This window comes from Biomphalaria glabrata, chromosome 17 (genome assembly GCF_947242115.1).
Source record: "Biomphalaria glabrata chromosome 17, xgBioGlab47.1, whole genome shotgun sequence".
Taxonomy (NCBI): Eukaryota; Metazoa; Mollusca; class Gastropoda; family Planorbidae; genus Biomphalaria; species Biomphalaria glabrata.
The window spans coordinates 21656754-21672574 of record NC_074727.1 but is presented as its reverse complement, the minus strand read 5'-3'; the positions used below and the strand labels follow the sequence as shown (position 1 = coordinate 21672574).

The following is a 15821-nucleotide window of genomic DNA, read 5'->3' as shown; positions in this document are numbered from 1 at the left end:
TCTATCATTCAAATATCTCCATTTGAAAATAACGAAACAGTTTTATGAACTGTAAGTAATAGATCCAGGTAAAGTAATATATAGTTCAACGTAAGGACATGTTTCCAAGGTGATGTACTCTGTTTATTTCCGGTTGTTAAAACTGAAAGTACCATCGTTATCACAATGATCGTCATCCCCTCATCATCACAATGATCGTCATCCCCTCATCATCACAATGATCGTCATCCCCTCATCATCACAACGATCGTCATCCCCTCATCATCACAATGATCGTCATCCCCTCATCATCACAATGATCGTCATCCCCTCATCATCACAATGATCGTCATCCCCTCATCATCAATCTGTCGAGTTTGGATTCAGCAAGTCGGGGACAAACAATAGATCGAGAGCTCTTACCAGAGAATCCGCTAAAAGGATTTCCTCTTTCCCTCCGAAAACCAAATCTAGATTGTAGGGATGTTATAAGGCAGTAGGGACGCTATGAGACTTATGAAACTTATAATACTAAAGCTATTATTAATCTGCAAGGATATAATTAATAGACTGCAAGGATATTGCAAACTATAGAGATATAATAAGACTATAAGCTTATCATTAAACTGTAGTATAAATATTAAACTTTTGGAGCACATAAGAATTAAAGATGTTATTTAACACCAAGGATATTATAAGACTAATGAGCCAATCCTGGAGCGGCAGACTTTGCCACAGTTCGTGCATGTATATGCATATGTCATAGGGCCAGTTGATAGGGTAGCTTTATTTTTCAAGGGCCATCCAAGACTAACCTACAGAGATGTCTGCAAGAGAGACATGAGAACCGCAGGCATAAACGAACGTATGTTGGAGGGTATATATATATACATATATAAGAGAAAAGAAAAGATATCTAAACAGTTATTTCTTGTACTATCCCTTATTCTTAAAATATCCCAGCTCTCTCTCTCTCTCTCTCTCTCTCTCTCTCTCTCTCTGTCACACACACACACACACACGAGTTCACACACCACAAATTCTGGTTACAAAAAGTTGCCAATGTTATATGCTGCATTATGGGTGATTGTACAGTAGTTGTTGACTGTTTTTGTTTTTGGTAAAACGTGGATCCCTTGCCTCACGAGCCTCATGACAAATAAAAGAAACTGACTAGAAATGTGTGCTAGCTGAGAGTTGAGGTTGTTACAAACAGACATTGAGCCGGATACAAACAGACATTGAGCCGGATACAAACAGACATTGAGCCGGATACAAACAGACATTGAGCCGGATACAAACAGACTCAAACAATATCATCCACTTCACTCACTTTCTTAAAGCGTTTATTTTAAACAAAAGCTATAGTCTCAATAAACACTTCATCCACCAAATATGTTTTGTTTAAATTTGAAACATATTCTATAAATTTATGTAGCTTTTTCAATTAGGGGTCTGTGGGAAAGTTTTGACTACACAAAGGGGCCACACTGAGACTGAGGTCAGCGAACCTATTTTCTAAGATTTTACTTGTGATGCTGGTAAGTGATACTGGTCTGTAGTTTCCTGGGTCAGATTGTTCTTCTCGTACTATAAGAATTAGGGATATTATTAATCTGTTGTAAAATTATAATTTGAAAAGGATTAGTTGAAGTCACTAGACAATACCCTACTCTAGGTCAATAAGTGTGCTGCATCCATTCTCTCATCTTTCATCTTTAATGTTATCCCCCCTAAAAAAATTCCTACTACAACCTTAAAAAAGATTTTACTAACTAATTCACTATTTCCTGTTTCCTGTTTGCACATGATATAAATCTTATTTGAATAACAACATCTTAAGCATAACTTCCTTTCAGACCTTGGGGTCTATAGGGTCATCTGTTGCTGTGGCCAACGGTTTACGAGGGTGTCATGTGGCCAGCAAAACGACCATCCGCCTTTACTTTTCCCAAACTATTGTCAGGTACCCATTAGAGCTGTGTGGACTCAGAGGCATATCACACATACACATTTTGAATTAAAACCTAGAAATCTGTGACTTGTAGAAATATTTCGCAAGTGCAGTGGCGGCGCAACGAGTAGACCATGTGACAAACCACCCACGGGCCACGGGAACGAAAGGTTACAGAAACGAAATGAAATTGACCTGAAACTATTTGTTTAGAAGCTTGTACATCTAGTACGTACATTTTTAAATGGGATATTTCACGTTCTTTTTTTTATACGCGACAGTAAATGGCCTCATTTCTCTACTTAAAAATGAACAACATTGTAGCTAGCTACACCACCGACTTATTTTCTTTTTTCTCTTTGGTAAATATTCCTATCGATCCTCCAATCTCTAGGCGTAGTTTAACCATTTTTTATTCGCTGGTCAATTAAGAATGCCGTCATATTTGTTGTATAATACCGTTTATATGTTGATATTTTTTTAAAGAACTGGTTTGATCATATTGTTAGACATTGTAGCTGTCAAAATCATCATTCAAGATACAGAAGTAAAAAAAAAGTACAAAGAAAGCTAGATGAACATCTTGAAGTAGTAAGTCTGGCTCTCTTTTCATTTTAAACTAAAAATATATATTTATTGAACAAAAATACTATTTTTTTAGGTTATCGTAGAACAGATTCTCATTTTGTTTCATACAAAAAAAAAAAGAAAAAGAAATATTTTCAAACTGCACTCATGAGACTTTGAACCATGCACCTTTGGCTAAATAAAAAACAATATTCAACAGAAATGCCACATTAACGTTGCAAATCTTAGAAACTGAGGTTATATAAACATACTTTGAATTAAATTTTCATTTTAAAAGATCAATCTAAAACATTTTTCTATACCATTATACAAAATATTACTTCAATGTTCCTTACCAATGAAGAAATGTATAAAATTAAAACATTAGATTTGATTTAAAACAGTTTAGTAAAGAAAAGATAACTTTTTTATGTAGTTGAAATTTAAAATAGAAAAAATAGAAATTTTTATATAAATTAAAAATAGATGAAATCTTATTCCAACAGTTATCAGCCTTTGACGATGACCTTTAGGTAGATTATTTTCGTAGTACAATGATATAGAGAGCTCTAGTGACATTTTAATAGCGAAATTTTGCATTTTTTGTTCAAAAAAATTTAATTGAAGTAAATAGGAAAATTATCATCACATATGCACATTCTATTTTAGCATTACATACTATACAATTTTTAACAATTAAATTATGTATCATTTATCTATTAAAACACAATAATAAAATGTTTAAAAATGTACTTTTTGAATGAAAACTAAAGTTTCAATGTATATCTTTTTATAAAATTTTGAAGAAATTGATCATTCTGTTAGCACTACAGGTAAACGTATAAATTTGCCACTATTTTTCACTATTTAGTTCAGGTGGACAGGTAAAAAATATGGGATTACAAGACAAACATTAAAATCAATAACAAGGTATATTTATATACAAACATATAACAAGGTATATTTATATACAAACATATAACAAGGTATATTTATATACAAACATATAACAAGGTATATTTATATACAAACATATAACAAGGTATATTTATATACAAACATATAACAAGGTATATTTATATACAAACATATAACAAGGTATATTTATATACAAACATATAACAAGGTATATTTATATACAAACATATAACAAGGTATATTTATATACAAACATATAACAAGGTATATTTATATACAAACATATAACAAGGTATATTTATATACGAACATATAACAAGGTATATTTATATACAAACATATAACAAGGTATATTTATATACAAACATATAACAAGGTATATTTATATACAAACATATAACAAGGTATATTTATATACAAACATATAACAAGGTATATTTATATAAAACATATAACAAGGTATATTTATATACAAACATATAACAAGGTATATTTATATACAAAAATATAACAAGGTATATTTATATACAAACATATAACAAGGTATATTTATATACAAAAATATAACAAGGTATATTTATATACAAACATATAACAAGGTATATTTATATACAAACATATAACAAGGTATATTTATATACAAACATATAACAAGGTATATTTATATACAAACATATAACAAGGTATATTTATATACAAACATATAACAAGGTATATTTATATACAAACATATAACAAGGTATATTTATATACAAACATATAACAAGGTATATTTATATACAAAAATATAACAAGGTATATTTATATACAAACATATAACAAGGTATATTTATATACAAAAATATAACAAGGTATATTTATATACAAACATATAACAAGGTATATTTATATACAAACATATAACAAGGTATATTTATATACAAAAATAGAACAAGGTATATTTATATACAAACATATAACAAGGTATATTTATATACAAACATATAACAAGGTATATTTATATACAAAAATATAACAAGGTATATTTATATACAAAAATATAACAAGGTATATTTATATACAAACATATAACAAGGTATATTTATATACAAACATATAACAAGGTATATTTATATACAAAAATATAACAAGGTATATTTATATACAAACATATAACAAGGTATATTTATATACAAACATATAACAAGGTATATTTATATACAAAAATATAACAAGGTATATTTATATACAAAAATATAACAAGGTATATTTATATACAAAAATATAACAAGGTATATTTATATACAAAAATATAACAAGGTATATTTATATACAAAAATATAACAAGGTATATTTATATACAAAAATATAACAAGGTATATTTATATACAAAAATATAACAAGGTATATTTATATACAAAAATATAACAAGGTATATTTATATACAAAAATATAACAAGGTATATTTATATACAAAAATATTTCCAAGAAGATTGGAAGTAAAAAATTGTCCTCTCCATATGTATTGTAACTTTTTTCGCTATTGAAAAATGGAGTTGTGTGCACTTGCCAACGATTAGTTTTATCTAAGTTTAACCTTATTTTAAATAGACTTTTAGAAAATATCCATAGAAGTGTGGTGGCTAAAATGCATTCTTTCTTAGTCGCGCGAGAATTCAGAATATCGAGTAGGAATATAGATCCTTACGTGAACCTGGAGAAAATTGTGGGACAGCTGGTAGACTAAAGCCTCGCCACCATGTTTTTGTTTTTAAGACGTGCCCAGACTCTGTAAATATTTTCAAATTTTAGGTACTAGCGTGCCCTTAACCACTGGGTCATATGAGATATGTTTTTAAGGCGGAGGGGCGAGAACGGACGATCTCTTTACCGCCTCTACCCGAATCAGCCACTGCTCAATTCCCCCATAGACGCCGAGTAAAAATTATTATACCCCTCCAACAGATTCGAACTCCCTCCCTGTGTGTTGTTGCGATGATGTAATACAGCGCTCTATCCTTCCGTTCTCAGGAGGAGACGAGGACTGATGAAACGTCTGACAGTATTTAGCATTCATAAGCAGTCCCCCAACTGTTACTAGACATAGGTCATTATCTCTGATCCGTATTCAGGATCATTTTCAGGGGCGTTTCTAAGCTCGTTTATCTAAATATACCAAGACAACAGCACAGCAACAATTGTGGTGATTGAAAGGAAGAGTCAAGAGAGGAAAGTAGAGGTGCCACGTAGAACTGAGTTCATTGCACATGATCAGGATGAAAGAAAGCTTCAACAGTCTTTCATAATATATGACACCATTCTTTGTCGAATGGTGGACCCTCTATGAAGGGATGGTATATACAACAAAAATAAGTGCTCAGCAGCTTGGCCACCTAAGTTCGAATCCCGACTCAAGCAGAGTTGTGTTTGCTGAGCACCTAAAGGCAGCACTGAAGTCTTCTCCCAGTTGAACTTTTCCCCCAACTGGTCCATAAGAGAGCTTGGACAATAGCGCACTGAGCATGCTGTAAGCAAGATGCGCTTTGTAAGAGTAATTGTGAAAAAAAAAAAAAAGAAAAAAAGTTTTGCTCTATGCTTTGTATTGTATACTGTTTAAAAGTCTCGTTAGAACTCCTTCAATACGCCCCTGCGTTTATTAAAGAATACAATTATGGGATATGAATACACCTGTGATTGAAAACAGTCGTCTGCCATTGAAACAGGTGTGGATAATGTCCCCTCAATTCCAGCTATATAACCACCCAACAGAAAGAAGCAGTGAAAAAAAATATTGAGTTATCTCCCATTCACTAGCCATTCACACCAGGTAAGTAATATAGATATGTTTATTTAGTTACAACATTTTATATTTAAGCTCCCATTGCATGACAAGTTCTCTGTGTCTCACAGTACATATATAAGTACTTTTTTCTAGATGGAAACAGCATCATTTGATATTCCTATCAATGTATACGGATTATCAATATATATATATAATTCTCTTCATGGCTCAACAGTTTGGACACCAAGAAGTAAAGGAAAGATCACTCTTTTAATTCTGCAAGTCGGACTAGAGCTACCCAACGTATTTTTAGCGGCAAAAAAAAAAGAGGGGGGGGGCAGAACAAGTAATCTACTCTGTATTCATCAGTTACTAAATAGAAGTGCCGGACTTAACCATTGTGGATCCCTATGCGAAACGGATTTCGCGGGCTAAGCTTTGGTAGGGATACGGATAATAAGTGAAAATTAAGAGTTTGGATTAGAAAATAAATTCGTCTTGTGCATTTTGTTCATTCTTTACTACGCACAGAATTACTTTACGAGCCTTGCCTGTAGCGAAGTCATACAGTATATCATACAAATTCTGTTTCCTACATAGATCACTCTTAATAGCCAGAATTACCAAATGTTTCAATCTATCTTCAAGAATTGTGGATTTCAAGTAATTCTTCATTAGTTGAGGCGCGAGAAGCTTCTTTCACCAGATTACAAAATTTCTTTATTTGCATAATGCCGTTTTTTTTTTATCACGCGTAGAATTAACATTTTTAATATAGAATGACACCCCAAAATGACAATTTTTGTGTATATGTTTCGAAATAAAATATTTTAATAATTTCTGGAGATTTCCAGTACTTTTTCATCTATTTTGCAATTTCAGGAGATTTCCATGAGCTCCTTGTTAATCAGGAGGACGCGGGAAATCTGTTATAATTTATAAAATGGTTTAAATTAATAATTTACACCTCGAATTAGCGCGGGTCCTAGGAAAGTACGTGACCCACTACGGTCGCATTGACTGCAGTGGCCAATGGCTGGCCCTGCAAAATAGCGGTGTATGCTAAGCCGTGGATCGTCTACTTTCTTTTATTAAAGCTCTTCTCAATTTACACGCCTGCCCCCACCACTTCTAAATTGTTCGTATTTATAAAAATCAGATTGAAAAATTTAATAAAAAAAGGAGACTTCCATGATTTTTCCCGTGAACATAGTTTGAGATAAGTAAAGTTAATTTAGTAGGGACTCACTTTCCTCGGGATTGTGCTGGCCACCGTTGACCACATAAACAGATGACCTTTACATCATTTGCTCTATAGATCACATGGTCTGAGAGAGGAACTTTACATTACTTTTTATTCGTTTGTCTTTTGTATAGCATTTATAATTTTAAACATTTACTTTACTATCTGTTTTAACAACATTTGTAGGAGTTGTTTTTTTTTTAAATGTCCACGATGGCAATATGGACACCACATCACATACAAAACATATGATAATCCAAACATAGCAAAACATAAATACAAATATATTTTGGTTATTTCTGTTTTGTTTTCCATTCCGTTTTTAGTATCTGCAACCATGACATTCAGCGTTCAGTTCTTCCTATTGCTCCTGACACTGACAGCATGTGCCAACTGCCAAAAACGAGATTTAACCGAAGACAAGCTAAAACAGTTCGCCGGAGAGAGTAAGTCCCAACAAAATTAACTTTTTTTTTGAGTTTCTAGAAGGTGCTAGCTAATAGAAATATTAGGAATAGAAGTTTCTAGAAGGTGCTGGCTAATAGAAATATTTGGAATAGAAGTTTCTAGAAGGTGCTGGCTAATAGAAATGTTTGGAATAGAAGTTTCTAGAAGGAGCTAGCTAATAGAAATATTTGGAATAGAAGTTTCTAGAAGGTGCTAGTTAATAGAAATATTTGGAATTAAAGTATCTAGGCTTTGAAAAAAAACTATTATAAAAAGGTTAATTGGGGAAAAAATTAGTTAGTGAGGTCCTTGGGTAGTTTCAGGACTACGAGTCGTTATAGAGTCAGATAAAGATAGTTCAGTTGTTATTAGTATAAAGTTGTATCAGTATAAAGTTGTATTAGTATAAAGTTGTATTACTATTACGTTGTATCAGTATAAATCTATATCAGTATAAAGTTGTATCAGTATAAAGTTGTATCAGTATCAAGTTGTATCAGTATAAAGTTGTATCAGTATAAGTTTGTATCAGTATAAAGTGTATCAGTATAAATTTGTATCAGTATAAAATTGTATCAGTAAAAAGTTGTATCAGTATAAAGTTGTATCAGTATAAAGTTATATCAGTATCAAGTTGTATCAGTATAAAATTGTATCAGTAAAAAGTTGTATCAGTATAAAGTTGTATCAGTATAAAGTTGTATCAGTATCAAGTTGTATCAGTATAAGTTTGTATCAGTACAAAGTTGTATCAGTATAAAATTGTATCAGTAAAAAGTTGTATTAGTATAAAGTTGTATCAGTATAAAGTTGTATCAGAACAAGGAGCTGCTGACCGGGAAAAGAGGAAGGATTTGGTCCAGAAATGTCACAGCACCTCTATGACGAAAGTTAAGGGACAGATGATGAATACCTAATTCAGAGTTTAATTAATGTATGTGTTTGAAGGAGTTCATTAGAGAAAGGAAAAAAAAGAACACAGAAGTTTCTTTAGTGTGTTTTAATCATTCCATATTTCCCTAGCAAGAGATTCTATTTATGACATTGAATAAACACAAAGGAAAAGAATTGTATTGTAATAATTATAATAATAATAATAATAAGGCTTGTCTTCGAGTCCAAAAATTAATGAGGAATGAGTATTTCCCGTGGCTACGCAGCCCCAGCTGTGACCTAGATATTCTGCCACAACCAGGACAAGCATAACCATTGTCCGCCGGTGGTCGATTAAGATTTTCTGTTCGCCGTTTGCGTGTGTCCTCGGCCTGTAATCCTCCTGCACTCCTCCGTAATCTTTATATAAAAACATATTTAGGCCTACTATCGTCAGTTTATAAAAACAATGTATTCTAATTAGGGTTAGGGTTAGGTTTTTTCTGGTTTTGCTGTAAGGAAACCTACGTTAGACCCCTACGTTAGACCCCTACCTCAAACCCCCACCTCAGGCAGTTGTAAACAGAACAAGTAAAAATACGGATTTCGAAAAGTAAAAAATACGAGTTTATAGTTGAGGTGGAAAAAAAGGGTATGGAACAAAATAAGTTTAAGAGCTCAATCACTAAAATTTCCAAGCAAAGCGAGACAAATATTGGTGAAACGAAAACTAGTATAAAATGTATTAACTCCCTTAGATTTTTATATACGTATAATAAAAAGGTGTCATGTTTCTCGGTAAGTTGAATGTTGATTAGGAAAACTAAGCCTCGTGAACAGAATTAGAATCTATCTTGGGGTAAATTCAGTTGCAAAATGGTTAGAGGAAGCTATTGAAAGTTAAGTTGTAGGCCATGTTTAGTTACGAGTACCCAATGTTATAGGTATATATATTAATCTATATCTGCATCTATATCTCCATGGTAGCGTGACATCACATCTTTGCTTATGGTTGATTGTTGTTTCTTTTTTTTTTTAAATTGCTCTTATATAGTGCATCTTTCATGCTAACTCCCGTGGGGAGTATCTGTACTTAGGGGACGTATTTTTTTTCTTTTCCCAATCAGATCAAGTGTCAAGGTCAGGTGCTGATGTATTAGCTGCGCAACTTGATTATTATCATTTTGCATTGTAATTAATTTCCCTGAATCTAGGGGTTAGAATTTATGTGCTTGAAGATCATTATCTATGTGTCCAGTTGTTACGTAACGGCCAGTATCCAAAATCATAGTGTTTAGTATCAGTTGGGATAACTTTTTAATGTGACTCTAACCATTGAGGTGAAATATTTAAATATATAAATAGAAAAATAAATATATTACTTGTAGATATCGCTGATAGATCTAAAGTCTATTTCGCCGTTGATATTTTATATACGACTATATAAGTATAATAATAATAATAATAATAATAATAATAATAATGATAATAAAAATAATAATAAAAACAACAATAACAATAATAATAATAATACTAATAATAAGCGTGGTTGAGAGGCTATGTGCGCTTGAACTTGGCTTGGCTTGGCTACCTAGAAGGGGCTCGAGGTTCGACACTCGACTCTGGCAGAGTTGTGTTTACTGAGCGCCTAAAGGCAGCACGGAAAACCAACTCATAGATACCTCCCTTCCCCCCACTGGTTCACAAATGAGATTGGACCAAAGCGCTCTGAGCATGCTATAAGCATGAAAGTAGCGCTATATAATAGCTATATATATATATATATATATATATATATATATATATATATATATATATATATATATATATATTATAATAATAATAATAATAATCACCTGAAAATTCCTCGGTAGAAACTGATAAAGGGACTGTTGTTTCCCTTTAACGAAACTCTACCCTGGCTTCGCCAGAGAATGAATACTCGTTGTTTTCTAACATAATAATAATTTCCTTTTTTTTTTCGTATAAGATCTGTCTGCTGAGGTGGCACAGACATTAAAGCTATCCGAACGAAGAAATCCACTCAAAGGTCTAGCAGAGATAAACAATGATGTCCATCTTGGCCAGCTCGACAACGGAGTTATTGCCAACAAGTTACCGCCAAAATCGGACCAGTCTCTGCCCTCCTCCAGCCGGCTGGCAGCCTACAACAGCCTCCGGAAGAAAGTTCAAGCTGAAGTCGACGATGAAGACGATGCAAGGCCATCAGACAGACTGCTGTTTGCGTATAACACGCTTCGCAGGAAGACCGGTCAGAGTCCTCCCAGCGCTGAACGCCTGTCCGCATACAACGCAATTCAAAAGAAACTTAAATCTTCTAAATTGGACACATTAGTTTCTGCTTACAACACTGTGCCAAGGAAGGACACCGAAGCAGCCGCCGACAGCAAACTCATTGCGTACAATACCGCGCCAAAGAAGCTCAGTGCAAGCCAACTAAGGGCATATAACACCATCAGAAGAAAAGTGCTCGAGGACAACTCTGTGGAAATAAATTCATCAGGCGATAGTGAAGAAAAATGAGCGTTAGCCTGGTGTTACATTAACAGAAAGTAAATCATTCTCGATCAATAAAGAAAATTATGTAATATAAAGTTTCTTTCTTGTTCATTCTTGTTCATTACCCATGTTTACACACAGGGCCGGTCTTAGGCCACTGCAACCTATGCGGTCGCAGTGGGCCCCGCGCTTTCATAGGTCCGCGCTAAATTCTATGTGTAATTATATTAATTGCAAATTATATACGAAAAATTTGGTGCTCTAATTAAAATCTCCTGAAAACTCATAAAAATCTCATGAAAAATAGACAAAATTATCATTTGTGTGTGTCATTCATTCTGGAAAACGTCATTGCTACGCACGTTAAAAAAAAGGCAATGTCAGCTTTCATGTAATAAAATGTAATGATCGGACAAATGTTCCACATGACCGGAAGTTCCAATACCGTATTTACTTTTATAGTCACTGACATAAAAATATGCCATAGGTAGCAAGATTCGTAAAGTAAAGTTAACTTGATCGCAATTTTGTACTTAGAAAAGAATGAATAAAATGCAAAGCCGAATGTATTTTCTAATACAAAATCTTAATTTTCACTTACTATCCTTATTCTCACCTAGACTAGGTCCCGCGTAATCAGTTTCACATAGGGCCCCGCAATAGCTAGGACCGGCCCTGTTTACACAACTTAAATCAACTCAACCTGTCAGTCTGTCTGTCTGTGTGGCCAAATGTTTGTACACGTTATTGCTGTAGCACCCAATCTTGAATCAAGCTGAAATTTTGTAGAATTATTTCTTACCTAACCCTAACTGACAACACAAGAATCAACTATAAAAATAATGAACCAATTATTTGTTAATAACTTACTTTGTTTGGTATTTCAAACAAGAGGGAAGAAATATTATTTGACTGAAGTGGTGGTATGAGGTGAGTTAGGCCCCTTTATAGATTGTCGTTTGAGGCTTATTACAAATATAATTAAATGACTAATGAAAATAATTGATACACTTATTTAGCTTTTTAAAAAAAGTTTTTTTTTTTGTATTTTGCCTGTACCTGTTTTAATCATTAGATTGTATGTTTTTATAATTCTTCACTATATATATTGTCGTGTAAGACAGTGTCTCACAAAGTTATCTTTTTGTATGTAGATCCCCTCCCCACCGGTATGAGAACTCCCAAGACGGTCCCAGAGAGGACGAACAAGATACATGATCTATTTCATCCTTCTGACCAGCACAGCCACCAACCAATCGCCTAACCTTTCATCATTCTGAACAGCACAGCCACCAACCAATCGCCTAACCCTTCATCATTCTGTACAGCACAGCCACCAACCAATCGCCTAACCTGTCATCATTCTGTACAGCACAGCCACCAACCAATCGCCTAACCTTTCATCATTCTGTACAGCACAGCCACCAACCAATCGCCTAACCCTTCATCATTCTGTACAGCACAGCCACCAACCAATCGCCTAACCTTTCATCATTCTGACCAGCACAGCCACCAATCAATCGCCTAACCTTTCATCATTCTGACCAGATATCCCTTGATATCTCCCATGAGATTTCGGAATTAAAGCACGTGAATGTTATCACTAGCAATCTTTTCACAATAACATTATCTCGTACTCGTATGGAACAGAACATAAACCAGAAGCAGAGACACTGGAACTGGGATACTTACTAGAAAAAAAATGTAAGCCGTTAAAAAGTTAAAAAAAAAAAGGGTATATTTTTTTAATAAAGTAAAAAAAAAAGTAAATATCATGAGTTTTCTAAATAACTTGCGGATAAGGGATTATATTTAGCACGTGAAATGAAGAACATATTTAAACCGAGGCACACATCTTGTAATTCACTTCTTAACTTTAACCCCTGAGTACTTAGGGCCGTCTCCAAACACGCCATGAGCACTACTTGTTACCGAACTAACTCCCAAGACGGTCCCAGAGAGGACGAACAAGGACAACTAGCCAAGGTCCCAGATAAGTGGCACCCTCGTCAAAAAAAAAAGTCCATTGTAAAAATATAACTTGAGATTTAAATCTAATTAAATAAACTGATATTTTAACAAATTCTAACTACAAGAACACGTCCTACTGTTTCAATTCTTAGGTCGTCTTCTTCTTAGCATTACGACACATGATCTATTTCATAATTCTGACCAGCACAGCCACAAACCAATCGCCTAACCTGTCATCATTCTGACCAGCACAGCCACCAACCAATCGCCTAACCTTTCATCATTCTGACCAGCACAGCCACCAACCAATCGCCTAACCTTTCATCATTCTGACCAGCACAGCCACCAACCAATCGCCTAACCTTTCATCATTCTGACCAGCACAGCCACCAACCAATCGCTAACCTTTCATCATTCTGAACAGCACAGCCACCAACCAATCGCCTAACCTTTCATCATTCTGACCAGCACAGCCACCAACCAATCGCTAACCTTTCATCATTCTGACCAGCACAGCCACCAACCAATCGCCTAACCTTTCATCATTCTGACCAGCACAGCCACCAACCAATCGCTAACCTTTCATCATTCTGACCAGCACAGCCACCAACCAATCGCCTAACCTTTCATCATTCTGAACTGCACAGCCACCAACCAATCGCTAACCTTTCATCATTCTGACCAGCACAGCCACCAACCAATCGCCTAACCTTTCATCATTCTGACCAGCACAGCCACCAACCAATCGCCTAACCTTTCATCATTCTGACCAGCACAGCCACCAACCGATCGCCTAACCTTCCATCATTCTGACCAGCACAGCCACCAACCAATCGCCTAACCTTTCATCATTCTGACCAGCACAGCCACCAACCAATCGCCTAACCTTTCATCATTCTGACCAGCACAGCCACCAACCGATCGCCTAACCTTTCATCAAACTCGCTAGACCGAAGCAGTCCATGGTGGGTTTACTTGAAACATAAACCTGTTCATTCAGTGTAAATGTTCATAAAACGGGGGTAAATCAATAGCAAGCCCCCCCCCCCCCCCACACACACACACACCTGGTGTATCCAGTGTACAGATTACTGAAGTATAAATCCAATACAAATAATTTTGTCTGCAATGTTCGAACGCTGTAGAATGAATATAAAACAAAATTAATATGTAAATAAAGAGCATTTAAAGAAAGCATCACAAGCGAAGAGATTAGAGACAGGGTTACTAGACTGATTGGACCCAACATTGACCTACTAAATATTTCACAAAAACGGAAATACAATATTGCTAGCCTAGTAATCTACTTTAGCAAATTCTTTATCGAACGCATTCTTTTAGGAAAAAAAGTTTAAGGACAAAGATAATTTACATCTTATGACGTCACTTTAGGGAGAACCCACGCTGTGTATTATAGCGTTCTATGACCTTATTACAAGGTCTTCAGCGCTTGCAAAGACCTTTTTTAGGGACGGTACCAGGAAAATGAAGAAGAGGCAGACAGAGAAAACGACATAAAAGAACAGGCGGGCCTGCCATACAAGGCAAAAGACAAAGAGGAATGGAGAGACGGTTCATCTTGCGTGGTGCCCAAACAATCCAACAGACTAATGGATAGGTGAAGTTAAAGGCGAAACAAAGAGAAAATTACTGAAAACAATCTTTAGTAAGAAAATCTGAAATTTGCTGACGCCTTTAAGGCCACCCATGTAACAATCTCTTAGGCCCCAAGCGTATCGCTAAGGTCTTCTTTGTGGTCACTTCGTACGGGGTGGTTAGGTTAGAGGGGGCCACGAGCTTAAAACAATCGATGACGACAGTGGCCCACAATATTTCAATGTTTGTATAAAGTTTTGTTTAACATTAAATTAAAACTCAACAGCACTTGAGGTACTCCAGTGATCATCAAACTACGACCCACGGGCCGAACCCTAACCCTAACCCTAACCCTAACCATGACGCTGTTATATTGGGCCTCGGAACTTCTACCTCTGTAAACAGTGCGTAAATGAAGCGCTAACCCTAACCCTAGCCTATTTATTTGTTCCATTGATACGTTCTATCAAAAGTAGAACCCTAACCCTAACCCTAACCCTAAACCTAAACCTAACCCTAACCCTAACCCTAACACTTGTTCAACCATACCTTATTTGTTTTTTTACATAAATAGCTTGGGGAATACCCCACAACAGTAACCAGCAGCTTGTTTTGAAATATTGTGGTATCCTTCTAACTAATTAGGGTGGGAATCATTTAGTACTTGATCTTTGTATTATTGTTTCAAGTTTCAAATTAATGTCAAACTCTTGTTCAGTTCAAAGACCATAATAATGTTGTTATTGTTTTCTTTCTAATCCAGTCCAAGTTTATTTCAACTACTTAGGAATAAATTCACGTGTAGGTCTACCAGTACAGTACTCTAACAGTTCGTGGTGCACCTATTGAGGCATTACGAAACAATAGTAAATTCCTGGAAGACAGTTTGGAAAATACTGAACTATCTTATACAAAGTTTACAAATTTCTATTTAAATTAATATCTTACCATTCAAAATAAAACTTCCCTAACGCCAATTATGAAAAGCCCTT

At 34.7% G+C, this 15821-nt stretch overlaps 1 protein-coding gene across 1 annotated transcript; it reads left to right on the top strand.

The window, feature by feature from the left end:
• The first annotated feature begins 6109 nt into the window (after positions 1-6109).
• LOC106052954 (uncharacterized) lies at positions 6110-11357 on the top strand. The gene is made up of 3 exons (XM_056015694.1): positions 6110-6224; positions 7749-7868; positions 10733-11357. The coding sequence occupies exons 2-3, from the start codon at positions 7760-7762 to the stop codon at positions 11284-11286; spliced, it is 663 nt and encodes a 220-aa protein (XP_055871669.1). The 5' UTR covers positions 6110-6224; positions 7749-7759; the 3' UTR covers positions 11287-11357.
• The last annotated feature ends 4464 nt before the right edge of the window (positions 11358-15821 follow it).